Here is a 27,393-nt window from a genome sequence, read left to right on the forward strand (position 1 = left end):
AGCATGATCCACTGATCTGACCATTTTCGGTTGCCTCTATTACATTATAAGAACCACAAATGGGATGTACTAAATAAGAGGATGCTGCAAAAATACACAGATAATTCTGCAGATCCTCATTTTGCACTTTCGGACCTCTCTTTTTTAAAGTAGTCAAAGCAAAACAGCAACAGCTCCTTAAACTTCAAGCATCTAAAAGACAGATTTGTTTACCCGTGCATAACAAGAGTAAGGCTGATTTCGTATCACAATGTGTGTGTGTTTTCTGTACATGCCATCAAAGGGACACAAAAACGCATCTTTGTGGGAAAATGAAGGAACAGCTATAAATGGTTTCAAATGGCTTCGGTCATACACTACCTTTGTATTGGTAATGAATGATCAATGTGTGTGCGGTAACGGGGTCGTACATAGAAATCTAAACCGCAGCTGAAAAAGCTATCACAGTAATGCATTTGTTTAGCCTCACAACAGCCTTAGTGTTGATTTTGTAGCGGCCATGTTACGTTCAATTGCTTAGTTCGCTCCCGTTTCATCATGTTCAATTACCGCACTGTAGACCAGGGGAACAGGTGGGTGGTGTTGCGGCTGGTGCTTTTTATTGACAATGGCCACGCAGAAAAATGCTCTCCGTGTCACACAATGATCATAATGGAGTAAGGTAATTTATGCAATTTCACACAAGCTCTTTGCTGTTGCTACGGGCAACAAGCTACATTTATAACTTGGTCTAAGGTGGCGGAAAAGAGAAGAGTCTGAGCCAGTCGTGACCACAGATTGGAGAGAGGCAAAATGAGCAAATTGGATTACTTCAATCACGAAAGGTCAGGGTGATGACAAAAGAAGGGTAAGGTTTTTGAGTTTTCTGCGGCCGGCCTTATTAAATAAAAACATGTTGAAGATATTGATACAGTGTGGTTAATGAGGGTTTCTATGGTAGACTTTGTTGAAATGTAATAAAGGTAAGGTTCGACGCTCCATGTTGAAAATGAGTACTTGGGGCATGATTGGGGTTATAGTGGGTAAAATGAACAGAGTATTTTTCCGTGGATCATAAGATCCAACTGATGCAGGCTGTTGTTGTGTCCTTGGGTAAGACACTTCACCCACCTTGGCTATGTATGAATGTGGAGTGAGTGATTGTTGGTGGTCAGAGGGGCTGTTGGCACAGACTGGCAGCTTTTCTTCCATCAGTCTACCTGGGAAAACTGTATTATAGCAGCCTGCCACTACCAAGTATGATGTTAATGAATAAGAGAAACTTGTCAACTCAAGCTTGTAAAGCATGATACTGATGTACAGTAAGCACTTATCATTGTTACTATTGTGATATCCATCAAGGTAAATGGTCTAATTGTCACAGCCCTTTTCTACCTACACACACACACGCACAGCGTTTTACATCAACCCATTCACACTCATTCATACAGCAGTGTCAGACACTGGAGGTGAGGTCGGTGAAGTGTCTTGCTCAAGGCACAGTGTGCACCTGCAGGAACCACCGACTCTCCGATCACAACTATAGCCCATGCTGCAGCAGTGTAGTGTCATATGTACATATAGAGTGAAACAAGAATCTTTAAAATAAATGTTCTTTTGTTCGAAAATATGTGAAGTCCTTGAATCATGACATTTCCAAAGCAACACCTTCAAACTGGCCAAACGACCTTCTTTTAACCTTGTTTTGATCAGCATGCAGAAAAACTGCATTCCATTAGATATGTGTAAAATCAAAACCATCTATCTGCATATTACGTGTTCTATGTTCTTGGTGTTTGTTAACATAGCCCACCTCAATAGTTATGAGACTAATTGAGCCTCCTGTCCCGTGGGATGCTCCTGTAGGTGTACTGAAGGTCACCACCTGGTCCCACCTGAAGGAGCCTCATCTCCCAAACTCCCAGTCTTCATCTCACCACTGTCAGCTTGTGTCACAGCTGCTACCTGCCTATAATAGGACTTTCCAAAGATGTTTTACACCTCCCATGGGTTTGGCACTCCTTGGGAGGGATGCTGGGTAATGTAGCCTGTCACTCATCATTTAGCCGCACTTTAAAGCCTGTTTCACTCCCATTTTAATGAAAAGCAGTCAGCATAATGCACTTCACAGTAATTACCTTGTCAGGCTAACTCTGCAGCCATTCTCCTGTCTTTTCCATATTACATTTGTGCAAATAAGTTGGGAAACCCAATGTGAACTTGTCAAAAAAAAAAGAAGTGTGACAATCATTGTATCTAAAAGCTTTAAGTTTGAATATGAAAGGCTTTAACAGCTGACTTTTAAAATGCTTTGAAAACTAAGGTTACATAATCACAATCTCCAATTCTTTGCCAAACCCTTACAAAACCATGTTTCAAGAACAAAAGGACAGTTTCCAAATACAGCCTTAGCTTACCAATGTCAGAGGAAGATTTATGTAACACTGTGCAGCTATGGCTACTCCAAAAATGAGATGTTTCTCTGCACATACAAATTTCCCTTTAGAGGTTGTTTTCTGTAGAAATCAATAAAGTGAGTTAGATGATCATTTTGGTGGTATAAGCCCTTTATAGTCTCTATGGTATGAGGCAGAACTTCGGAAACTTTGAAACCGAGGCTTGTCAGATGTCAGTATTTTTACACCCCATTATCACTCACTAGTTTAATCTTTACTCGAGGTGATCTTTTGTTGAACATGTTGTTGTTTTTTAGCTTCAACTACACTAGTGGACTTTAAAATAGTGTTTAAAAAAGTGTTATGTTTAAGTAAGTATCCTAATACATCAAGTATTGCACTCGTGACTGTACGAAATATTAAGTTGAATACCGCATGTATGAAGATATTTGTGACATTCCATCGTACTTCAATAGTCACACCCTTACAGTTCTGGTCTCACTAGCCAGGCATGAAGGCGGACGTAAACACTGAAGACCACTAACACTAAATGAAAACTTACAGTAAGACACATTTACAGTTTCTTGTCTTTGACAGCATGCAGACTCTGTGTCTCACCTTCAGTGTGCACAGCTGACACATAGGTCCAGTTGTACCTCTTGACGATGTCGAGCATGGCACGGGCCTGCAGTGTGTCAGAGGGCACCACTCGGAGGAAGTACTTGAAGAGGGTCTTATCGCTCAGGTCAATACTGGTGGCAGAGTAGGCGATCTGTGGGATGTTGAAAAGCTGGAGCAGGTTTTGGACTTGGATAGCCACTGAACTAGAGCCAGGTCCAATCACTCCCGCTATGGGCTTTTTAGTTGGCGGCGGCTGGTTCGAAGGAGTACCATCTATACACCACTTTGAGCCATCCTTGTCGTCACGGATAGAAATGAGCGAGTCTCTTATGAACTCAATGCTTTGCTCCAAGGCCACTGAAGAGTGCCAGCAGGAATCCCGAATCTCACAGCCGAGGCTGATGTTGGGCAGGAGGTACGGGTCGGCGTTGATCCGGTCTAGAGTATGAAACATAGCCTCCACTCTTTGGATACCGTACTGCTCGCGGACCTCTCCACATTTACGTTCAGCCACCTTCTCCGCAGAGGGCTGGTGGTGCACGGAGAAGAGAGCTCCGATGATAACGTCCCCATCCATACGCGCCACAGACCGGGACACAGCCCGAGGTACCACAGAGCGCTCATAGATGCTGCTGCTGTGGCAAAGCACCAGAGCGGCGCAGAGACACAAGAGAGCAAAGAGATGATCCATGTTTAGGTGTGCCGAGTCGAGCCACAGCGGGTGAGGAGGTATGCCAACTGCGCAGGCATACTATCTGCTGTCCTGTGCATGTGAGTTTATCCCATTGACCGTGAGGGGGGGAAACCAGGGCACGTCCACAGACGCCTGCAGAGAAGAGCAAACATCACTGAGAAAGATGTACTAGACATGAAGTAGACAGGGCTGAGTAAGCACGCATGCTCCTACCATCACCCCCACCCTGTTCTTTAACTATGTCCCCAAGCAAGAGCGCCCATGAGCAAGGCACCAACTCCCCAGACTCACCAGCCGTCATTATTGATTCACAAATATCTACTTTGAACGGAGCTCCAAGTGTCGTGTCTCACTGAATGCAAAAGCGAGGCAGTAAAGCCCATTGAGAGAACGCGTTTCACCACGAAGGACAGCGCGCTTTCCAAATATACATTCCCCCACTAAAGACACTCAAGTCGCACACACGAGTTCTCAAGCTATTTCCTTTTTGATCCCCCATGCGTGGACTGTCAAGGCATCAGGTACATACCAGCAACTGTTCAATCGGAACCCCCCCACCTCCCCCTTTCCCGGGCAAGCATCTCGCACTCTTGACCGCTAATGACATTTGCTCAAATTTACGGGAGGATTAGCATTTAGCTGATGCTAAACTATCTCAGCCCGTGCAAAGGCTTTGTGCATTAATAATCACCACATGCACATGATATTGCGCTCGTAAAATTCGCGTTAATTATCGATCTAAAACTTAGATCGGCTAAAACATGACCGACATGTGAGTAGCTTCACATGTTCATGGCGGTGGAATTGAAACTTACCTGAATCGTAAAGGCATGTTGTGCGTCTTGGATGCGTGGCTGTGCCGTGTGCTCCGGTGCGGTGTGACTTCAGTCTCCCTCTCCTCTCTTCTTATCCTCTTCTTGCCCCTCTCTCGCACTCGCTCGCTCTGCTCCAACAAGCTTTCTCTCCCTTCATCCAAAACGTCTACACCTGCTGGCACTGCGACCTCTCCACATCACAGAAGGACACGGGAACACAGGAAGAAGAATGATAAGATGGTTGGCTGCCATAACAGTGACAATGTATACTGTGGGCGATTTCACAGGAAATATTAAAACTCTAAATTTACATAAGATCTGACTCCATAAGATCCATTTAAACACAGTTAAACTGTTAAGTTTAAAGTATTAAAGTATCAAAAAGGTCTCGCCAAGCGTGTCCGTTGATCCCAAGATCCGAGGAGAAACCACCAGAATTCAGTAGCTTTAGTCAAAGAAGATTTATTCCCTATAACAATTACAATGTCTAAACACAGGTTATCTGAATGCTAAAGTCCCGAACAATATACACGGTGCTCGAACGGGGCAGTCCCAGGAAACGGCACCGTCTAACTGCGCTCTGGATTAAACTCATAAAAAACATTCAATAGCATTATAAAACATAACATTAGCTAAAAATCATCAGTTTCGAATAATTGTCTCTCATTCAGATATGAGACACATCTGATGAGACACATCTGCGCCAAGTGTTGTGTTTATATAGGCTATCCTTCAGAATGTAGTTTAATAAGTGTATGAAATTAAAGTTTGATCTTCTTAGCCATATAAAAAGAGGAAAGACGGATTGGGAAAGTCAAACAGGTCTAATGTAAGCTGTTATCAGAGACGTGGTTTACCTGGTCTTAGAACCACGTAAATTGGTTAATCTTCCACAGCCTTTTGTAGCTGCAACACATTCAATTAAATATAACCAGTAAAGCCACATTATAAAAACTCTGGATGATTTCAGCACCATGGACAGCGAACTGCAGTGGCGCTGCGCCCTCTAGAGTTCCTGAAGATTCAAAACCATGAATGGGGCAGTTACACAACTTCTGTTGTTGTACCAGCCAGGGAGCCAGGGGTGTTTTAACTATGGTCCAGGGCCAAATGCAGCCCTTTGATAAATGTCTGTTGAACCTGAGGCATCCTGTTGTATTGTGTTAGACTGTTTTTTCCTATATATATATATATATATATCACCCTAACCTCAGCGTCAAGAATTTTGATGAGAGAATATTAAATGGACCCACATTTTTGAATAACTAGATTTATTTATTTTTTATCATGATATATCCTAAATATATTTTGCTTTATTTTGAATTAAACTCCTAAGGCACTAACAGACTTGTGGTTCTGGAGAGGCCACATACATAGACCCACAGTGACTCATGTGAGGAAGTATAAATAACAAATACATGCTAAAGCCTGGCCGTGTGACACTGATGGTGCCCGGGGTCTCAGGAGTGAGCGTCTGCCGCTGAACTTGACTTAAAGTGACATGTGGAGATGGAGAAACGCTGGTATAATGTTGGGGTCACGCCCATGGGGCCCAGGGCAGGGGATGTTATAGGTCAAAACGTGACCTTTTGTGACTGTACAGTCGTCATAAGGGTTGTTGTCATCAGTAATCCCCCTGCATCACAGAGAAGGACAAACAGGCTTCCCTAACACAGTGCTGAAGGGGGTCGGGCCACGATGGTCTGAGCTGGGGGTCCCAAGAGGATTTCAAGACAAATACTGAAACTGGATTTACCAAAACTAACTGAAAACAGAGACTATTTGAGAATTGAAGTAAAGTAAAGTAAGAAAACAATCAATACTTTTATGGTTGGAATGTGTAAGTGCGATCAAAAGTGTTTTATTTTCTCAGATTTGAACCACATACACTGTTTAGTCTTTCTTTCTTTCTTTATTAAGGCTAATTCTTGCTGCATGCCTCTGACCTCTGTCTTGATGCTGACTTCATGACGCGCCTTTGTGACCAGTCAATATTGCAATACTGCCCTCTGCTGGACATCACCTGAAATCACGACAATTTCATTTTGCCCAAGTAAATAAAACATTTAAACAAAACGCCGATTTAATTTATTAACAATGTGATTAGATGCATTTTGTTTGTTTGTGTTTTTGTTTTATCCACAAAATGCGCGAATAAAAGTTCCGGACTGCGTGTGTGCTTAGGTCAATAAAGTTTTCAGGGAAAAAACGCTCCGCTGGTGATGGTGGTTCAGGACTCAGGAAGTCACAGACATGAGCCAGTGCTGCAGGAATGAACCATCAACAAGGACGGACTTTATGGAGTCTGGTTCCTCTCAGTTTTTCTCTCTGTTCTAGCTGAAGGTAAGAAATGTTTGAAGCCCTGCCTTGTGTCTGCTGCGTAAATGACGCTGGGAATGAACTTCCTGGCTGTTAGCTGCTGACGGCTAGCATTAGCGCCGATGAGTTGGAGCAAAAGTGTCTCAAAGGAAAAGCACCGTGAGTGATTTCTGACTGAAACATGTCGTGCACTGTCGGTATCATGTCCGAAGATCAAATTATTTACCAGCTGTTTTTAAAACGGGAGATCCTTGAAAACACACAGTCCTGCTTCCTCGTATTATCATTTTAAGGACTCGTTTACTGAAGCTCAGTGTTCAGGATCATGTTTGTCATGTTCTGCCTTTTTTCATATTTTCTTGTAGTTATTTAAACTCTGTTTTCCATTGTTTTCACGGCTAATGAAACAAACACAACATTGCTAATCCGCTCTGATAATGCTGCATTCAGGAAGTGTATGATCATGATAATGATACTAATAATTATTATTATTATTATTATTATTATTATTATTATTATTATTATATATAAATATGTTTTTATAATTTTTATGTTTGTAATTTTTAATAATTGTTTGTATTGTTAGATAATGATCATTGGTGGAGTTAGTGTAGTGTCAATAACAAACGTGTCTTTTGCTTTCCAGTGAGACTGCTGCTAAGACCGTAGTCATTACAAACCTGAGGATGCCTCTTGATCCTTCTGCAGCACAGATGGAGGGGGAGCACGCTCACTGTGTGGCCTGTTTTAACCTGAGATGCAGTGTGATTCTGGAGCCAGGGGTGTCATGTGAGGTGGTGACCTGTCCTCTGCTTTGTGGAGCGGTGTTTCATTCATGCAAATCTGAGGAGCACCAGCTCCTGTGTTCTCTGCTAAAGGTCCCCTGTTTCAACAGTGGCTATGGTTGTCCTGTAAATCTAATAAGACACCAAATGCCTGCACATCTGGAGGTTTGTCCAGCTGGCGTGGTCTGCTGCACCATGGAGTGGAACCGGTGGCCCGTTAGCTGTCTTAACTACTCTTCCTACGAGGCCCTTAGCCATGCCACAGAGGAAGTGGAGCAGCTAGACATGGCCCTGGCCCTTCAGGACCAGAGGACTTTACTAGAGTCTTTAAAAGTGATTGCAATGGTGCCTACAGTTCAAAAAGAAAACCCAGTTCCCTGTGTGAAGGAAAATACGGCAACTTCTGCTGAGTCAGAACAACCAGCAATAAGTTCCTCAGAGAAAATTGCCAGAGGAATTAACGGTATGAATGAGGAGCACTACAGCAAATTGTATCAAGCCACTGTGGAGACGGCAAGAAGCTTAGCTGCTGCTTTAGAGTTTGTGAGTAATGCCAGCAGTACAGAGCATGTGAACAATGAGGCTGTTGAACAAGAGATTATAACAAACAACAAAAGTATAAAAAACAAGGCCCCCGTAGTTTCTAATATGCTATGCACTAGATCAGCAGAGCCAAGCATTTGCTCAAATGTGTCTGTTCTAAATCAAAACAAGACCGATCCCGTATTGAACAGAGCAGAAGGACAGACGTCTGGAGGTTTAGAAAAACATTTGGACACCACATGCTCTTCTGAATTACAAAATAATGTTTATGTTTCACAAGATGTATTACCAACAGATCGAAATCAGGATAAAACCCCAAGTTCTAATCATGTTATAGGACCACTTGAGACTCATGGACTAAACTTCTATAGAAAGCACCTGCTGATGACACAAGGGCAGTGTTCAGTACCTTTTGATCAGATATGTTTAAGGCCAGTCACTCGAAGGACAGAAATGCTGGACAAGTCAGTGGACACCTCAGACCTGGAGCAGCAGGTGGACCCCATGGGACTAGGAGACATTGACCTGATCACTGCCGCCCTGTTCTTCTGTTTGGAGGAGTCCCGGGACGGCCGCAGGATTTCCGACACGGTGTACATCGATGGCTATCGCGTGGACTTTGGCACTCAGACCTTCACCTTCCCTGCCGCCCTCCTCGTCACCAACACCAGAGTGGGCGACATGGCATCGGCATCTGCCTGTGACCACGCGGCCCCGCAGCTGACCTACCCCAGCCCCTGTCACACCCTGCGCCTCGGTCTGGATTTGGAGGCGCTAGGGGGCGACGCTGCTGCATATAACCGATATAGCCTCCCCTCGAACCCCCGGCACCAGCACACTTTCCCCTTCGCCTGTGGCCAGTGTTTCCGCAGGGACCAGTTCAGTTCCCATTTCTCAAACGTCCACGGGGACATTCACGCCGGACTTAACGGGTGGATGGAGCACCGCTGTCCCCTGGCCTATTACGGCTGCTCCTTCTCTCAGCGCAGGTTTTACCCAGCTAATGCACAGGCCAAAGTGGTCCATGACAGGCACCTGAAGTCCTTCGGGATCCAGCCTTGTCCACGGGTTAAGTTCCCAAGTGCCTCCCAGCCCGTGCAGTTTAGCGAGCTGCCCAACGAGATACTGTGGCACATCGCCGGGTTTCTGGACAGCTTCAGCCTGTGCCAGTTGTCGCTGGTGTCACGGACCATGAGAGACGTGTGCGCCAGCCTCCTCCAGAGCAGAGGGATCGTAGAGCTGCGATGGGAGCGCCGCCACTGCCCCGGCTCCGGCGCCGTGTCGTGGCAGGTCAAAAACAAAGTGAGCACAGAACATCTTGTACTTCTTACTCTCTCCGCTCGTTCTATAAACTAATAAGGTTTTGATCTCTCGGTAGATTTGGCGATTCAGCACTGCCTTCAGCCCAGTATCGTCCTGGGGCTTCACCAATGTCCCCAGCATGTCGGACCATCTGAAGAAGTGCACTTTCAACACAGTGGAGACCAAGACCGACCCCGTCCCCCTCACTGCCATGTGCACCGAGCAGGACGGCCAGTCACTGAGGCGCACGCTACGACACATCAACATCTAGGAAACACAAAAACTACTACTTCTATGTGGATGTTGCAAATACCTTTTTTCCTGTTTATCAATCTAGCAATAGGATGCATTCATGACATTTTAGGATTTCAGATGTAGGTCAGGGGCCAATATAACTGAATGGGAGTGTTGTGTTTTGTTTTTTTGGTTAAGACTTGGGTCCGCTGATTTGCTACATTAATCTTGTGGCATAAAGTCCTTTGTTGGGATAAATAAGGCTAAATATGTAGCTATCTTTTGGCAGTTGATCTGTCATGTCTGGATTCCTGGATTTTGTTGCACTACAGAGGGAGCGCTTAACAGTCCTTTGCATTTTTAAAGCCCTTAATGCATCACCGGATCTATTTCTAAATAAGTCATTCCCGCAGCCTACAGAGGGCGCTCCAGGTTCAAAATCCTAAACACTCCACTCCCTGCTTACTGTATTTCCTTAAACAATGATTTCAAAGTTTAAAAAGTAAATGTCAGTGTTGAGCTGTGGGCTCTTTAGAATCCTATTATGCCAAATGAACGCATCCTATACGTCCATGTACATGAAGTTGCCTTAAATGTCTGTTCTGTGGATGACCAGCATCTAATCAATGTTGCATAGATTTGCGGGGGGAAAAAGATAGTATATTTTGACAAAAACATGAGCACTATAGTTTTTTAATCTTCTGTAATGCGATTTCACCACTTAGCCTTTCTGCTGCAGCCGTGATGCTAAAGCACATTGAGTAATTCTAGCACTTTATCCTCTTGCAACACTCCTGATTGTCTTACCTTGTCCTTCAGGTGTTTGAGAGGTGTCAGCCTGTTGCACACAAAGCTCTCTGATGTCAAAGCAAATCAATATTAATGATGGATTAATTATGCATGTGATTTGCTACAATTTAATAAAGAATTTACAGTGTTATTGAAGAATTGTATCCACTTATTTTGAATTGCACAATTTAGCTGCCATTTCTTAATTTGAAACCTAATCATACACGTGAGGTGATGCAGCTAAAAACCTAAGGAACAAAACTTATACGTGTTTTTATTGAAATGTTCAATGACGTAGGATGTGTATGTTTTGTGTTTGTGTTTTGTGTTGTGTTTTTATCATAGAAATAAATAAAAGTATGATGTTGTATAGTTCAACACCAACACTGTTGCATGACTGACTTGTAGGATACAGGTCATTTGTACGATAGGGTCACCTCTGGGGCCATAAAGGGGAATCTCAGTGTGACTATTCAAAGTAAAAAAAAATCCTTAAACGTCATTAGGTTAATCATTACAAGTTTAAATAGAACACTAAAACAGAGTGAAAAGGGAAAAACAGGCCAGTGCATCTTGATACAACTTGACTTGTGTATTTGGCCCACTGTGTGATATTTACATATGAACAAGTTTGACTTGCCCTTTTCGACCTTTCTTAACAGGAGCAGAAAATACATATTCCATGTTACTAAACTTGGCTGGACTGTGCAGACGGTGCAACACATGCTTTGAATAGTCAGGCTTTACGCTTTCTCAGTTTGGACACAAAGAGCAAGAAATTACATGCAGTTATGGTAAGCTTTCCCTTATTAATGCACACTTTTAAACCACATGATTCATTTCAGTACATGAGTGTCATTGGCATATACTATATGGCTAACTGCAATTATATCAAACATTTCCACTTAGAAAAGTGACCTGCATGTGCCCCTGTGTGTGGCTGAGTACAAGCTTGAAGTTACTACTGGAGACGTGGCCAGCGCAGGGACGTGGGATGACATCTATGTTACTTTGTATGGATCTCAAGGACGCAGCAAAAGAACGAAATTAACCCGTTTGGGCTTTAACTTCTCAAGAGGACAAGTACACTGCTCTTCATTTTGTATTAATGTTTACTTCATTTTAGTGTTTGTCAAAATTCATGGACGTACTGTACTGTAAATGTGTATTTGTATTCAAAAAGACACTACAGTAGTCTATAGGAAGAGTTGCTTTGACATTTACAAAGTTGTACTTCTTTAGACAGAAACATACACTGTAAAATGCAGCTCATCTCTTGGGACCCTTCTGCTGCTTAAAGTGGAGAAAGAACGCTTCTTCATTTTCCCGGACGATGAGTGGTACTGCTCAAAGATAGAAGTGACATCGCCTCGAGAGGAAGTCCAGCTGTTTCCCTGTTACAGATGGATATCCAGAGGAGAGCAGGTGGAACTCCGAGCAGGCAATGGTCACTACAACAAAAAACACCATTATGTTACACTATATTTGTGTATTATTATATTGAATACATCATACATCTTTATACTCTTTCACTTGAAGCCACAAAGATGTTCGAGGAGTGCTGTCAATTGCTGACGGACCAAAGGGAAAAAGAGCTGCAACACAGAAAAGCTCAATATAAGTAAGTAACAATGCACATTGAAGGCAGAATTACAGATTATAAGTCAGAAATACATTCATGTTTAGATGGAGGGTTTGCCATGAAGGAATTCCTCATGTGAATCTTGTGACTGAATTGTCCAAACTTCCTGTCGAAATCCGTCTCCCGAAAGCCAGAATGAAGGAGATGAAATATAACAACTTCTCGGTGTGAGTATTCACAGTAATCAAAGTATCATTTAAGTACTTTTACCTGTGATTTTTTTTTTTACCCTTAAACTGCAGTGCATTCGAGTTCACTCTGAGGCGGCTTTATGGATCCTCTGAAAAATGGAAAACATTTGATGCTGTGAAGAAAATCTTTTGGAATAAAAGCACCCCGACATCAGGTAACTATACCGGGGATCTAGTTCAGATAAACAAATGTATATAAACATTTGAGTGCATTTTGGTTAATGTTCCAGATTATGTGACAAAGCACTGGAAAGAGGATGACTTTTATGGATACCAGTTTTTAAATGGAATAAACCCACATGTTATAAAGCTGTGCGCAAAGCTTCCTGTCACCTTCCCAGTCACTAATGACATGGTCAAGCTCTTCCTGGCTGACGGCAGCTCACTGCAGGACGCCCTGAATGTATATCCAATTACAATTCAAATGTTTTCATAATGCAGTAGTACAATAATTATTATTGTAATTACACTATTGTAACCTTGTACAGAACGGCAACATATTCATCTGTGACTATAAGAAGATGGAGGGACTGTCCACCCGAACTCTCAATGGCAAACACCTGTTTGTGGCTTCTGGATTCTGTTTATTCTATGTGAACCCTCAACATAAACTGCTACCCATTGCAATACAGGTTTGTCCCATCCAGATGTACTTTGCAATTAGTTTCTGTTGTTTCAGTGTCCAGTGATACACACTCACTACTTTTTCATTGAACATGTTTTTATGATCTCATTGCATATCTAAAAGGTAATTCAAGAAGACATGACACTATAACCGACCTTGTGTTTCAGCTTACACAAAACCCCTCAGAGGACAACCCCATCTTTCTGCCCTCTGACTCAGAGAGCGACTGGCTGCTGGCTAAAATGTTCATCAAAAATGCAGATTTTTTGATGCATCAGACGGTGCATCACCTCCTGAACACACACGTAGTGGCTGAAGTCTACACTGTCGCCACATTCCGCAATCTCCCAAGTGTGCACCCAGTTTATAAGGTAAGCACTGAAACACTTTATATTGGCTCTTTTTGGCTTCTATTTTTGATCTCTTCTTAGATGCTGATCCCACATTTGCGACCCACCATCCGCAGAGGGGCCTGTGTCAGTCTTACCGGACAAAAGGGGGTATTAGAAACGGTGTGGCATTCTTTTATATTTATGTATTATTAATTGCATTTGATGAGTTGAATCTTGAGCCATATGGGCCAATAGAGCTCACTTACAGATGAAGGTGTGTTGGAGCTCATGAAGAGGAGTTTGTCTGAGTTGACCTACAGCGCCCTCTGTCTGCCAGAGAACATCACAGCACGAGGGCTGGACACTATCCGCAACTTCTACTACAGAGATGACAGTGTGAAGTTATGGAACATCATGCATGGGTGATCTGCTTACCTGCTGTATTTTAAATCCTATAATAAGAGAGAAACACTAAACCAGATGTGTCAGTTTTGTCAGGGCGATGCTGGAGCACTTCTACCGCTCTGATGAGGACGTGTTGAAGGACTATGAGCTGCAGCAGTGGATCAAAGAAATCTTTGAACACGCGTTTATGGGAAACAAAGCCACAGGTTTGTCCCAAACATACTTCTACACTTGTATGTTTATCAGAGAAATGTATTGATGAATGCCAAGGCTCTTATGTCTATAGGTTTTGTCAATAAGCTGATTCTTCTTCACAGACCTTCCTGAATGCTTCTTTGAACTTGATGAAGTCGTCATGTTTGTCTCTGTGGTCTTCTTCACTGTTACAGCTCAACATGCAGCAGTCAATAATGGACAAGTCAGTGTCCACATTTACACATGTTTTATAACGGCAAAGATTAAAATGATTTCTTTAACTTCTCAGTTTGATTACCACTATTGGCTTCCCAATGGCTCAGGGATTCTATCCATCCCTCCTCCCTCCGTGAAAGGCCAGACGAGCATGAGCACTGTACTCGAGGCCCTTCCTAACATCGGGGATTCAGCTGCTTTAGTCCAAGCAAGTTGGATGATGTCTCAAAAATACCAAGATATGGTAAACAAACAGTGTGAAAGTTACATCCGTCGACTGAACATAGTAGCTGACACAAACACCTCCCTGTTGTGTTTTCTTTGTAGATCCCATTGGGCACTTACTCCGAAGAGCACTTTGTCGAGACCATCCCACGACATATCCTCAGGGACTTTGAACTTGAGCTCGCCTACGTCAGGGACACAATAGAATGCAGGAACTTGAGGCTGGAAGTGCCTTATACGTACATGAATCCAGCCCTGATAGAACAGTGGTGCTGACATAACACTTAAGAACACCTATTTTGTCTTAATCAAAAGTAAATGAGCAGGGTTTCTTTTGTTGTTGTACTCGTCACTTTTTGAACTGATACTTGATGGAAAAATGAGTTGAATGTGAAATTTGAAACTCAAAACTATTATTATTATATTGTGATAACCATAATAAAGTGACATTTTGCTAAACCATTTCAACACGTCAACAATCTGTCAAAACAAGGCTCAAACAAAACAAAGCTTTTGCACATGTTTAAGTCACCATACAGTACATACATCATACAGAATGTGAACTGACGACCCTCCTTCCTTTATTCTGTCACACTGTCATATAAGAAATTTCTATACTGGATTTTACTCACTTGTTCTTATTTCCTGAACCCCCCTTCATGTGCGCACAGTGCTGTTTGTTAGGTGTAGTCAGTGTCTTGTCATCACCATTCACAAACAGGATGCCCAGAGCAAATATTGAGTGAGCCCGCCCGGGATGGGTCACTGAACAGTCTCCAAAGTGCTGTATTTTGCACCATGTGATCAGTGAAAGGTTTTGTTTCTTTTCTCTTTCTTATTTGATCATACTGGCTTTTTCAGCCTCTTGAGGGTCAACATGGCCGTGTACAAAGTAGCGGTGACGACTGGAGACATGGCGTACGCCGGCACCTGGGACCACATCTATGTCACGCTGATAGGATCGGAAGGACAGAGCAAGAGAACTGAACTCAACAACATTGGGTTTGACTTCTCACGAGGGAAAGTGAGTGAATCCGTTTTCCATTTCCAATCACATGATATTCTTGTGCCTTCAAGAGAGTTCCTCCTTCCTCCCAGGCAAGAACATACGTTGTGAAAAACAGCTGCACTCTCGGCACACTTCTGCTGCTCCGTGTGGAAAAAGACCCGTTCTTTATTTTCCCGGAGGACGAGTGGTTCTGCTCCAAAATAGTGGTGACGACGCCCGAGAACCAGGTCATTATGTTCCCCTGTTACAGATGGATGTCCAGAGGAGAGCTGCTGGAGCTCAGAGGAGGCAAAGGTTTGGGGCGAATGCGAGGACTTTTGCAAGGATCGCCCCAAAACACTTCAACTAACACCTTTTTTCAATTTACAATAGCAACGTTGATATTTGAGGATGACCACCAGCTTCTAATTGACCAGAGGAAAAGTGAAATACAGCATAGGAGAGTGGCGTACCAGTAAGTAGTGTGAGTACATTGATGAGTATGAATCTATTGGTGATTTTTTTCTCTCAAAGGTGGAAGTTTTACCATGACGGACTTCCACACTGCTATGATGACGATGAATCTGAGCTCCCCGCTGTGGCCAACTCCTCCCGGTCCAAATCCACAGAGTAAGTCGTCAATTGTCTTTCATAAACACAAAGCATTGACTGCTCGCGGTCCTGTCCCGTCTTTATCCACAGCTCCTTCGAACAAACGCTCAGAGGAATGTTCAAGTCGGAAGAGAAATGGAAGTCATTTGAGGCGATGAAAAACATGTGCTGGATCAGGAGGACAACAATGACGGGTAATTACCGACAAAAGCTGAAACGTGCATATCACAAACAATGACATGATTACCTTTCTTTCCCAGACTATGTGATGGACAACTGGAAAGAGGACAGTTTCTTTGGATATCAGTTTTTAAATGGGACTAACCCAAGTGTGATTAGGCGCTGCTCGAAACTTCCTTCAAACTTCCCAGTAACAAACTGGATGGTAAAGTCATTTTTAGCAAGAGATGCCACTCTGCAAGGAGAAATAGAGGTATGGGCCCTGTATATTACTGTATACTTCTTATGTCCTAAGTGAATACTGAATGGTTTTGGTACAAGAGCCTCTAGAAAGCACTCAATCAGGTCAAAATATTGCTTTTGTCTGCAGAAGGGGAACATTTTCATCTGTGACTATAAAAAGATGGAGGGGATTGCCACTCGCTTTGTCAATGGACAAGCTCTGTTTGTGGCTTCAGGCTTCTGTTTATTCTATGTGAACCCCAGCAAGGAACTGTTGCCAATTGCAATACAGGTATGTCAAAAAATATTTCAGTCATTTATACATTTGAAAATAACAATTCATAGTATATTGTTCCAGCTCGCACAAAGGCCGTCAGAGGACAATCCTGTCTTTCTGCCCTCTGACTCAGAGAGCGACTGGCTGCTGGCTAAAATGTTCATCAAAAATGCAGACTACATGGAGCATCAGGGAGTGCAACACTTACTGTGCACCCATTTGTTAGGAGAAGTCTTTGCTTTGGCTACACACAGGAATCTCCCCACCGTACATCCAATTCACAAGGTAAATACACACACAGTGTTGTTGATATTTTCAATTTCTAAATTATTTTCATTCTTTATCAAGCTTTTTTGTGCAGTTGCTGATTCCTCACTTTCGAGCCACCATACAAGTGAACAATAGCGTTCGTAATGTCCTTTTGGGACCTGCAGGGTCTTTAAGCATTGTAAGTCCACCCTACGTTTCATACAGTATTCAAAATCCATCAATCAACTTTGCATTTTCAGAGCTCTCTGGGCAGGGAGGGCGTCCTGGAGCTGATGAAGAGGAGTTTGTATGAGTTAAAATACAGCGCCCTCTGTCTGCCTGAGAACATCAGTGCACGAGGGCTGGACACTATTCCAAATTTCTACTACAGGGATGACGGCCTGAGGCTGTGGAGGGTTTTCAATAGGTAGGTGACATTGTTGTTAGTAGTACTAGTATTCAATCAGTGTTAATTTCGTCGACTAAAATATTTAGTCTTAATTTTAGTCAAAGTGTTATTTTTGACGACTAAAATTGGACTAAAACTAAAATATAAGTTTTTCATGAGACTAAAACTATGACTAAAATGTTCAGATATTTTAGTCGACTAAAATAAGACTAAATAAAAATGAAAGGGAGAGACTAAAATCATCCAAACTTCTATTGACCGTCTGAAAGCCTCATGTAAATTCACTGCAAAATGATCAGCTCTGAGCTTTGTTCATGTGGAGCAGCTCCATGAAGCAGAGGAACAAGATTAAATTTGATTATTATGAATATTATCAATGCAACGTCGGCCAAATTCGTCTTAAATTTAGTCGACTAAATTTACTTGCAATTTTAGTCGACTAAAATTAGACTAAAATTGAAGATATTTTTTTGGACTAAAACTAGACTAAAATCGAATTACATTTTCGTCAAAAGACTAAGACTAAAACTAAACTAAAATATGCCAAAATTAACACTGTATTCAATCAGTAAATTTACATGTAGGCAGTTGTATCCATGGGCAATACACGTCATGCAGCATACCTGACACAAAAATATCCTCATACTTCTCTACAGTTTTGTGATGGAAATGACAAGGCACTATTACCTGTCAGACGAGCAGGTGGCTGCAGACACAGAGCTGCAGGAGTGGGTCAAAGACATTTTCATCCACGGAGTCATTGGGAACTCTTCCACAGGTTTGTTTTGAAAATATATATATTTCTGATTCTAATGGGATGGAGTCAGTTAGACATGTAGAACTGTGATGGCTCCCACTGCAACTACATAAAACTGATGTTGGTTCATTTATTATTTCTCAAATATTTTGTACAATGTGAGTGTGATGTGTGTCCATCAGGTTTCCCAGAAAATTTGCAAACTACTGACGAACTCAATAAGTTTGTTACTATGGTCATTTTCACTGTGTCGTCCCAACATGCTGCTGTCAACAATGGCCAGGTAAGTCAAAGGATTCAAAAAGCCAAAGTGTGTTTCCATAAAAATACCTCTTTTCTTGTCAGTTCGACTTTCACTCCTGGATTCCCAATGGCTCCTTGCTCCTTGTCCGTCCTCCCCCAAACACAAAAGGCAAATCGAGCATGGAGAGCGTTTTGGAGACGCTCCCGAGTGTTGGTGACACCGCCGTTTTCGCCCAGTCCGCTTGGACGCTGTCATACAAATACAACAACACGGTTAGTGTATCTAAATTAATATTATTATTTATAATGGCTACATATTAAGAGATAAATCTGTACAAAAATGTACTATGGATGTTGATGATGTAGTATTGTAAGTTAAATTGATAGATTTAATCCAATACAGTCATATACTGCCTGTGAATGTATTGTACCACTCCAGATCGTACTGGGCTCATACCTTGATCAACAGTTTGACGAGGTTGTCCCAAGGCTGATCCTCAAGGATCTGGAAAATGAGCTGCAGTTCCTCAGTGAAACAATCAGTGGGAGAAACACAACACTTCAAGTTCCCTACAACTACCTGAACCCTCCCTATGTGGAGAATAGCATCACTATTTAACACTTATGTTGTATAAAATATGTTTGTGTATCTAGTCTGTTTTTGTATTACCTAATTGTAAATGTCTTTTGATTCAATAAAATTGATTCTTCTTTTTTAAATACCTCTATTTAAGTGTTTGAAAAACCTTTACATTAATGAATAGGTCAAATAAGTTTGTTGAACGTCTCAGCGACATGAGCAGTGGGGGATTAAAGGGACCAGCACCATAAGCTAATATTTACATGCAAATGTACACGGGGCACACACACTGCAGGCCTGGGTATGCAGTGGGACATTTCTTTAAAATAATCTGTTGTAAAGAAAGAAAGAAAGAAAGAAAGAAAGAAAGAAAGAAAGAAAGAAAGAAAGAAAGAAAGAAAGAAAGAAAGAAAGAAAGAAAGAAAGAAAGAAAGAAAGAAAGAAAGAAAGAAAGAAAGATATATGATGGTCATAGATGGACATTCATTTTGTTGAACTAATAAGTTGCAATAAGGAGTATTGCTCTTTGGCAATGGTGAGTGATATCAGTATGAGCTATGGAGGGGGAGAGTCAGTAGGCTGAGGTCGAGGATTTTGGAGAGCTCTCCCATGACCTCCGACCTCATAGTATTTCCAAAGGAAATGCCATAAAATGATGATATTGTTCTGAAGAATAAAGTAGCACAAACTACATTTATTTTATGTGTAAATCAAGAAGCTTTTTCCAAGTAAAGAGAACCATATTATAAAACTACTCCAAGAACTGAAATTACTTCAAAAAGTAACTGAGTACTACTCGCCTCTAATCAAGATACAAGATCTACAAGATCTTTGTCACCAATATCTTAACCAATGAAAACCATAATTATAAACCTGGCTCAATCCTTTCAGATTTACTCTCTGAGAATAAATGGCTATAGATCTATAGGAAGGAGTTAGGCAGGCAAACAGTGCATTTTTAATGCCACAAAAATCCTAAAAGCTAAAGCTGTAGATGAATGTATTTCAGAGTAGATTTTTTTGTACTTTAGATGTCACTGTCACTGATCTTTAAAGCCCACAAAAGTCAGAAAAAAACATTCTTAGCAAAGGGTCCACGAAGGGCATAGAGGGATGTGTGCGCCAAAGAAAGGGGGGCGTGACTGCCGCGCTCGTTGTCTATACCCGGGCGCGCGTTGTGCGTCTGCTTCTTGCTCCTCGCCGTGAAAGTTAGGCTTTGTGTCCGCTGTCAGGGAGAACGAGTACGAGATGAACGGACAGGATACTAACGGAACAAAATGACCACATCTTATCTACGCAAGTGTTTGTTCACGTTGTGTAAAAGTAGCTCGCCAGGTAAAAAAAAAAAAGGTTGGAGACCCCTCATCTAAACACTAATAAATTCCCTCATAAATCAGAGTGAGATGTCATACTGCTCACCCTATCTTCGGGACAACGTGCCCTTTGAAAGAAAAGGATCCCTATTTATTTTTAGTGGTGACAGACACCATCAGTACAAATTGACTGTCGCTTCTGCACAGCACCAAGCAGCTATGTTAACTCTAGATAAACTGTTACATTTTGGATCAGCGCGGGTTTAAACTAGAGCAAGATGCTATTCCGATTTGGGGTCATTCTCACTCCGGAAGCGCTGGACGTAGAAGTCTTCGCCGTGGGCTCACGCGCTGAAATGGGCCAATGGGACACGTGCAGAGCGGTCCAGATGAGAGCGTCCGCGAGGGCAGTGTCGCTGCACGAGCCGTGTGTGTGGATCGGTGAGGTGCACCTGTCCGAGCCGTGGACTGAGCCGCTGTGGTTCAAGTTTGTCAAAAGAGTCCGCGGCTCTTACGTGTTTGAAGGTAAAGGCCCTGTGTTATTCGTTAGACTCGAGTGTGGTTGAGCTATTATAGGCTAATATCGTCCCTATCCCATAATAAGGCGAGAAATAATATTGACATGAACTGCGTCATGATTGTAAGCCTCATGCAATGTCACATAACATCCGCATGAGGGCAGTGTTTCTTCATGCTTGAACAACGTCGTAGTTTCAGAGAAGAAAAAAAGGGTTCATGAAGTTAATTTAACTGAGGCTGTGATAAAATGTTTTTCTTTCCTTTTCAAATTATATATACACACAACTTTGATAAAGAAAACTATAAATTATAAAACTCAAGACTATAAGGGCATGCACAAGATTACATTTAAATGATATGATGATATGATAAAGACAACAATTTGACACAACAGCGTTAGTGTATTCACAGATGCACTGAGTGTTGGCAGCAGATCTAAATGTGGACATATAGTTTAATAGAGCAGTGCAAATAACAAGTTATTACATTCATGAGTTTGATACAGAGTTATTGGGTCTTGTTATTGTTCTTGAGTCTGATGGCGGAGAGGAAAAAATGTTCAAGTGGTGGGAGGTAGGGGTCTGAATGGACCATAGCCTCCTGCTTGAGGAAGGAGGGGTGAATAGTCCTTATCCAGGGTGAGAAGGGTCAGCTGTGATCCGACCTACACGCCTCCGGGTCCTGGAAATGTACAGGTCCTCGAGAGGCGGGAGCTGGTCTGTAGTGCCGGGGTCTTGCGGATTTGGATTACGCTATGCTTAACTAAAATCAAATTACACATCACTTAAAACGAGACTGACCAAAACTGTTTTATATTTCCTTTTTTTGTTCTACACATGAACAAAGTGTCTGTTTTCTTTGTCAGTGGAAGTGAATGAAGTTTTTTTTCTCCAGGCAATGGTCCAAGCCACGACAGGTGCTGCACTTATGATGAGAGAAACATGGTGGACGGAGTTTACTGTCACCCCATCGGTCACTGGATAGAAGAGACGGGGCACACGGACGAGATGAAGCACACCACTGACTTTTACTTCGGCGTGGCGGGGCAAAAAGCCATGCATTTTTCCAGGTACCACAATATAGTTGTGACAAAATATCTCTTTTCTTCATCCACAGAATGAATATGCGTTTTGTGTTGAATTTATATAGACCTCAGTGACCCAAAGTAAAAAGTCATACATTTTGTAGAAGTAAATGAGTGTCCAAACAGTCTCCAGCCTTTTCTTATGCCCCCCCTTGTTGAGTAACATCATTATTTGTAAATAAGTAGATCTATAGGTCAGTGGAGTTGAACAAGCACTTTGCTTATTCATAAGTAACATGGGGAGATTACTCTGTTTATGAAGATTTATATCAGGTCTAATTCAGTGCATTGTAATACATTTACAATTTTCCGCGGTGTAACCATATTTAAAGCATTTTTACAGCTGAGCAGACAGACTAACTGTGTCATGAAATTATGTGGAAATTGTCTCGCTGAAAAAGAATAAGAATAAGAATAAGAATACAAACATTGAAAATTGTTGAAGCCTCTATGCAGCTGTGTCAGGCTGTTTCATCTCTGCGTGTGGTTAATTTATTTCCACAGATCAGAGAAAGTGGTAGCATCATGGCAAAAATACTCAATGCCAAAAGATTTTTTTATTTTCTAAGATCTTGCAAGGTTTGTATCAGGGACCTCAGTTCACTCTGTCCTTGTCTGTTGTTCTCTTTTTCCAAGTCTAATGAATGGCTCAAGAGTTTATTTAATTACTGAGACCTTGCTTCAAAGAGTTGCATATTGGCCTTAGCACTAAAACGTTTCATTTAAACATCTTTTGTACTAGGCACTTAGTCATAGATCTATTGTCTCTAAAAGTCTTTATTTAACGAAATAACCATTTAAACCAGCCAAGCTGAGTCATGTTAAACATCTTCAAAGTTCATTTGGGAAAAAGTGTAGTGTTTGGTTTGGTCCATGGGTTCAGCAGGTTCAGTGTCTGCTGTCATTAAGCGATAATAAAATCTCCAATGTCACAGCACAGGCCTGTTCTGAAGACATATTAAACTACTTTTAGACAGGTCGTAGAGATGCATTTTTGTAATAATGTGTAAATTTTGCAATATTTCAGTATAATGGGATAACATGTAACACTTTATTGTGACTGCACACTATGAAAGCATTTGTAAGAACTTCATTTACAAACGTAATTTCTAAAAGTTCCAGTATTTCCAACATTTCTAAGTACGTATTAATAAGTAATTAATGAAGTGTTTACTAATGCATTAAACACTGCTTAATATTGTTAAGTTACCAAATATAGTACAAAATGTAATACGTTTATTACAATATGCGGCTTATTCTTATAAAATGCTATTTTGTTACATAATGAAGTGAATATATTATTACATTTCGAGCTGTTGACATAATACGGTGGTATTACAAAATGCGGCTCAACACACCTCAATAAGTATTGGTTACTCACATTGTTTACATCAAAAATGTAAATGTATCTCAGTGCTGATATTTAAGCATACACACCGTGTCCAGAAGAGGGTGTATGGATTCCACCTGCTGGGGGACAGGATTGAAGAAGTTCAAATGAGGCTATGAACAACAGCTACATGCATCAAAGTCAGTTAGCTGCATAGTGAAAACTGATGCTTGAAACAATATTTAGAATAATAATAACAATCCATTGGTTGTATATACAGGCATCATATAATTATAATATCATGAAAGAGTGCATTTACTTCTGTTATTCACTTTAAAATGTGAAATTAATATATGATATAAACTAAATACATGCAAAGTGACATATGTCAAACCTTTGTTTGTTATAATTTTGATGATTGACTTACAGTCCATTTTCAAAATCTTAAAATTTTCTGAGATTTTTACAAGCTGTCTATCCATCCATTCATCCATCCATTTTCTTCCGCTTTATCCGGGGCCGGGTCGCGGGGGCAGCAGTCTCAGCAGAGATGCTCAGACTTCCCGATCCACGCACACCTCCTCCAGCTGAGGCGACACCAGGCCAGCTCGGAGACATAGTCCCACCAGCGTGTCCTGGGTCTTCCACGAGGCCTCGTCCCAATAGGACATGCCTGGAACACCTCCCGCGGGAGGCGACCAGGAGGCATCCGAAACAGATGCCCTAGCCACCTCAGCTGGCTCCTTTCGACGTGAAGGAGCAGCGACTCTACTCCAAGCTCCTCCCGGGTAACTGAGCTCCTCACGCGATCTCGAAGGGTGCGCCCAGCCACCCTGCGAAGGAAACTCATTTCGGCCGCTTGTATTATTGTATGATATTATTATCATTACCCAAATCTTGTGAGGGAGAGAACGTAGATCGATCGTAGAGCTTTGCCCCCCGACTCAGCTCCCTCTTCACCACGACAGTCCGATTACAAGCTGTGAGCCATAATAATGGAAATTGTAGCAAAAAAGGCTATATATATAGGCCATACATATCTCACTTTGCATGTAATGAGTCTATCATATACTAGTATATTCTAATTATATGACAAGCACCTGTAGCACTTTTCTGGACACTCAAAGAGGCTTTACATTACATTATTCATTCACTCCATACTTGGTGGTGGTAAGCTACTATTGTAGCCACGGCTACATTCACCCAGGCTTCCTGGTGTTCCCAAATAGTCTCCCATCCAAGTAACAACCAGGCCCTTCCCTACTTAGCTTCTGAGCTCTGACGGATCAGGCAGAGAAAATGCATACTTGTATCAAACGAACCACAACTTCAGGTATGTTTGAGTACACTCAATAAAGTCCTGGTTTAGATGGGGCTGGACAATGGAAATCGATCAATAATTGTCATGGAACTTTAGAATTGTTAGGTTTACAGCATGTCCTTAGCAGAAACAGCATCTAGCTTTGGGGTTTTGACGAGACAATGGAAGATGTTTATGTGTTAAATGATACTGAGCTGAGTTTTGTATGAAAGGTACGTCTAAGTTCATTAATCAGCAAACATATCGTCCAGCCCAAGGTTTAGATTTTCTTTTGTCCAAAATTTAGTTGTGGGTTAGTTTTACTTACCTTTCCTTTTTTTGATCTATAGTAAAAAATATTCATTGTTTAACCTTGTTTAATTTGGTTTAAAAAAGTTTCATTTACATTCATTTAGACACGAGATAGTCCTATAGTCACGTCAAAGCCCAATGTCACCATGGTTTAAGTTACCTCGGGGCTAGACTGCGCAGAGTACCTCAGGACATGACCGGCTAGATTGTCCATATAACAATGTGTGACCGTCTGGCTGTCGGCCCGCTGCATGCTAATGTGAGCTGAATGAAGTTTGCCAGGGAGCACTGTGGTCAGGTAGAAAATGAGAGGACATGAGGTCAGTAAAATATCAATGTACAGAGTAAGAGGGAGGAGGTAGGACTGATGTAGCTCAACTCTTTTCTTAATAGGAGACAGTTAAGGTCAGTGATCCTCTGACGCTTGTTAAATCATATGTGTGGAGGAGATATTAGCAATACAATAATCACTATGCTGGTACTCGTCCTATAATAGCAATGCATCTAAAAGAGAGGTATTGTAACTTTGTCTTTGGTTGGCGGGCACCAGGATACTGCCTCGGATCTGGCTGGGAAGCTGCCCCAGACAAGTGGAACATGTGACCATCAAGATGAAGCACGAGCTGGGCATCACCGCCGTCATGAACTTCCAGACCGAGAGCGACGTGGCCAACAACTCGTTCGGATGTCGACGCAACCCGGAGGAGCCCATGACTCCAGAGACCATGATGCATCTGTACAAGGACAGCGGGCTGGCTTATGTGTGGATCCCTACCCCTGACATGAGCACTGAAGGTATGGAATATATTGATACATTTTGACTTTACTTTATCATTCGCCTTTCTGGTTGAATAAAGCTTTGATATCAACTAATAACAGGGCTTTAAGTAACTTTCCCTTGGAGTAGAGGAGCCATCGTTTCCCTTGTTATATACACATGCTTCAGCAAATGTATCAGTATTAAGGTATTGATACTGTATGTTGTTATAAATCTGCCCATCATCACCAAACAAGCAACCAAAGTTATGTCACACGTCTAAAAACTCCATGTTTGACCGGGGCCATTTAGGACCGGGCATTTTTTTCTTAGTCTTAGTCTTAGTCTTAGTCTTAGTCTTAGTCTTATTGTGTTTAACCAACGAATGATTAACAGGGGGTGGCTGCTGGTCTTTCAAATAGTAGGATGTTTTATATATCCTTCACAAATATCCCATATTATTCATAAAAGGCATGAGTAGAGTAAGTATGAGCCTTGATACTGACATCAAGATTTTTTTTTTTTGCAAGGCTGGTGAAGTGTCTTGCTCAGATTCAAAGCAATCATTGAAATCTGAAAATGAAGCCTGAAATGCACTAGTAGCCCACACAGGGATGATTTGCTGTTGCTGCACAGTGATCATAGTATTTTTTACCCTTGACCTTCTCATGACCAGTACAATGTTTGTTGCAGGTCGCGTGCGGATGCTCCCCCAGGCCGTGCTGCTGCTCCACGGCCTCCTGGAGAACGGTCACACCGTGTACGTCCACTGCAACGCCGGCGTGGGCCGCTCCACCGCCGCGCTCTGTGGGTTCCTCATGTACGTGCTGGGATGGAGCCTCAGGAAAGTGCAGTACTTCGTCACAGCCAAAAGAGCAGCCGTCTACATAGATGAGGAGGCTTTGGTGCGAGCGCAGTCGGACTTCGCGCTAAAGTTTGGACCTCTGCGATCGTCAATGTCGTACTCTGAAACCTGACAGTTCGGAGTTTATATTTGACAGAGGGAACTGAAGCAAATCGTATGATGAAATATGAATATGAATGGGAAAGCTGGCTAATGGGAAGTTAAGATGTCCTCCCAGCAAGCCCCTCCTCTTTCTATATTTGAGTATAATTCAGTAATGCTTTAAAAAGTCGCTGTGTTTACCCCTGTTAATTAAAACCTGAGATTCGCTGGTTACATTTGCTGAGAAAACTTTCAAAGTCTGCTCTTTAGAAGCAAACATGCTTCTTATTAAGAGTCTCATTCCACCGCAAATATCTCCAGGGAAGTTTGAAATAATGTCTCTTTTGTAATCACCCCTGAATGGAGCTGACATTTAAAGAGAGCGCCTTTCAGTATGTATGGTAAAACACAACAACAAACGCAGACTACAAAACTACGGGATAAACAAAACAAATGAAGCGCAGACAATGGAGTCCCTTCAGGGCAGAATTTCTCCGCTTTCAAGGTGAGCCCTTGAAAGAGTGAGGTCGCGGAGGGGAATGTACTTGGCTCCTCCCTCCCCTCAGACGCGGTGAAAGATTATCCTCCTCCGCATCGTTGTATGTCATGCCTTTCCTTCCTATCAAAGTGTTATTCGGCTCCAGACGACGAGGACTCCAGCGCCGCCCCAGCTCGATAGCATTTCATCTTTATTTATTTACGGGACAGATGCTATTCCGACCCATCTTCCTAATAACAATAACACAGACAGCATATCCCCCGCCAGACAATCCTAATGCATACATAATGGGGCATTATTGGAAAACTCTTTGTTGTTCAAAACTTCTGCCGACGCCGTTATTAAAGGCTCATTGTTGCCTCCGTATAGAAATGAGAATGTTATGCCGCATTTAGAAGGTACAATTTTCACCTCATGAAGCAACAGGACCCGTTGAATCTGTCAGTCACGGGCTAATAATCCCGACATTTATTCAGATTAGTGTAAAGCAGTGGCTGCAGTTTAATTT

At 42.1% G+C, this 27,393-nt stretch overlaps 4 protein-coding genes, 1 long non-coding RNA gene and 1 pseudogene across 9 annotated transcripts in view; 4 read left to right on the forward strand and 2 right to left on the reverse strand.

Moving 5' to 3' along the window:
• The window catches only part of grm1a (glutamate receptor, metabotropic 1a), a gene marked incomplete at its 3' end in the record, with an annotated part of 33,506 nt that extends 28,823 nt beyond the window's left edge, over positions 1-4,683 (reverse strand). For 3 of the 4 annotated variants that reach the window (XM_079571952.1, XM_079571953.1, XM_079571954.1), the window contains exons 1-2: positions 4,506-4,683; positions 2,994-3,822 (exon numbers count right to left, since the gene is read on the reverse strand). In XM_079571952.1, coding sequence (XP_079428078.1) covers positions 2,994-3,687 — 694 coding nt within the window. In that variant the 5' untranslated portion in view covers positions 3,688-3,822; positions 4,506-4,683. The remainder of the gene's footprint in view (positions 1-2,993; positions 3,823-4,505) is intronic. The other variant, XM_079571951.1, reaches the window with a different exon arrangement.
• Positions 4,684-6,722: 2,039 nt separating this feature from the next.
• LOC306974916 (F-box only protein 30-like) lies at positions 6,723-9,853 on the forward strand. The gene is made up of 3 exons (XM_079572319.1): positions 6,723-6,848; positions 7,471-9,454; positions 9,531-9,853. The coding sequence occupies exons 2-3, from the start codon at positions 7,511-7,513 to the stop codon at positions 9,723-9,725; spliced, it is 2,139 nt and encodes a 712-aa protein (XP_079428445.1). The 5' UTR covers positions 6,723-6,848; positions 7,471-7,510; the 3' UTR covers positions 9,726-9,853.
• A 1,798-nt stretch (positions 9,854-11,651) lies between these two features.
• Positions 11,652-20,588, reverse strand: LOC306974577. Its single transcript, XR_013793649.1, has 3 exons — positions 20,446-20,588; positions 18,333-18,494; positions 11,652-11,928 (listed from the first exon to the last, which is right to left on the reverse strand). It is a non-coding gene; the product is annotated as an uncharacterized lncRNA (long non-coding RNA).
• On the forward strand, positions 12,571-13,799 carry LOC306975051 (arachidonate 12-lipoxygenase, 12R-type-like). The gene is made up of 4 exons (XM_079572471.1): positions 12,571-12,713; positions 12,799-12,942; positions 13,103-13,341; positions 13,525-13,799. Exons 1-4 carry the CDS (start codon positions 12,663-12,665, stop codon positions 13,691-13,693), a joined length of 603 nt encoding a protein of 200 aa, XP_079428597.1. The 5' UTR covers positions 12,571-12,662; the 3' UTR covers positions 13,694-13,799.
• On the forward strand, positions 14,932-18,285 carry LOC306975052 (hydroperoxide isomerase ALOXE3-like; annotated as a pseudogene). Its single transcript, XR_013794296.1, has 11 exons — positions 14,932-15,332; positions 15,386-15,771; positions 15,831-15,926; positions 15,999-16,102; positions 16,169-16,293; positions 16,459-16,602; positions 16,669-16,872; positions 16,949-17,263; positions 17,902-18,023; positions 18,073-18,080; positions 18,166-18,285. The product of XR_013794296.1 is annotated as a hydroperoxide isomerase ALOXE3-like (transcript).
• epm2a (EPM2A glucan phosphatase, laforin) lies at positions 20,234-26,432 on the forward strand. The gene is made up of 4 exons (XM_079571889.1): positions 20,234-20,663; positions 21,552-21,726; positions 25,234-25,478; positions 26,134-26,432. Exons 1-4 carry the CDS (start codon positions 20,417-20,419, stop codon positions 26,415-26,417), a joined length of 951 nt encoding a protein of 316 aa, XP_079428015.1. The 5' UTR covers positions 20,234-20,416; the 3' UTR covers positions 26,418-26,432.
• Positions 26,433-27,393: the final 961 nt, after the last annotated feature.

The sequence above is a fragment of the Gobius niger genome, assembly GCF_951799975.1.
Source record: "Gobius niger genome assembly, chromosome: 15".
Lineage (NCBI taxonomy): Eukaryota > Metazoa > Chordata > Actinopteri > Gobiiformes > Gobiidae > Gobius > Gobius niger.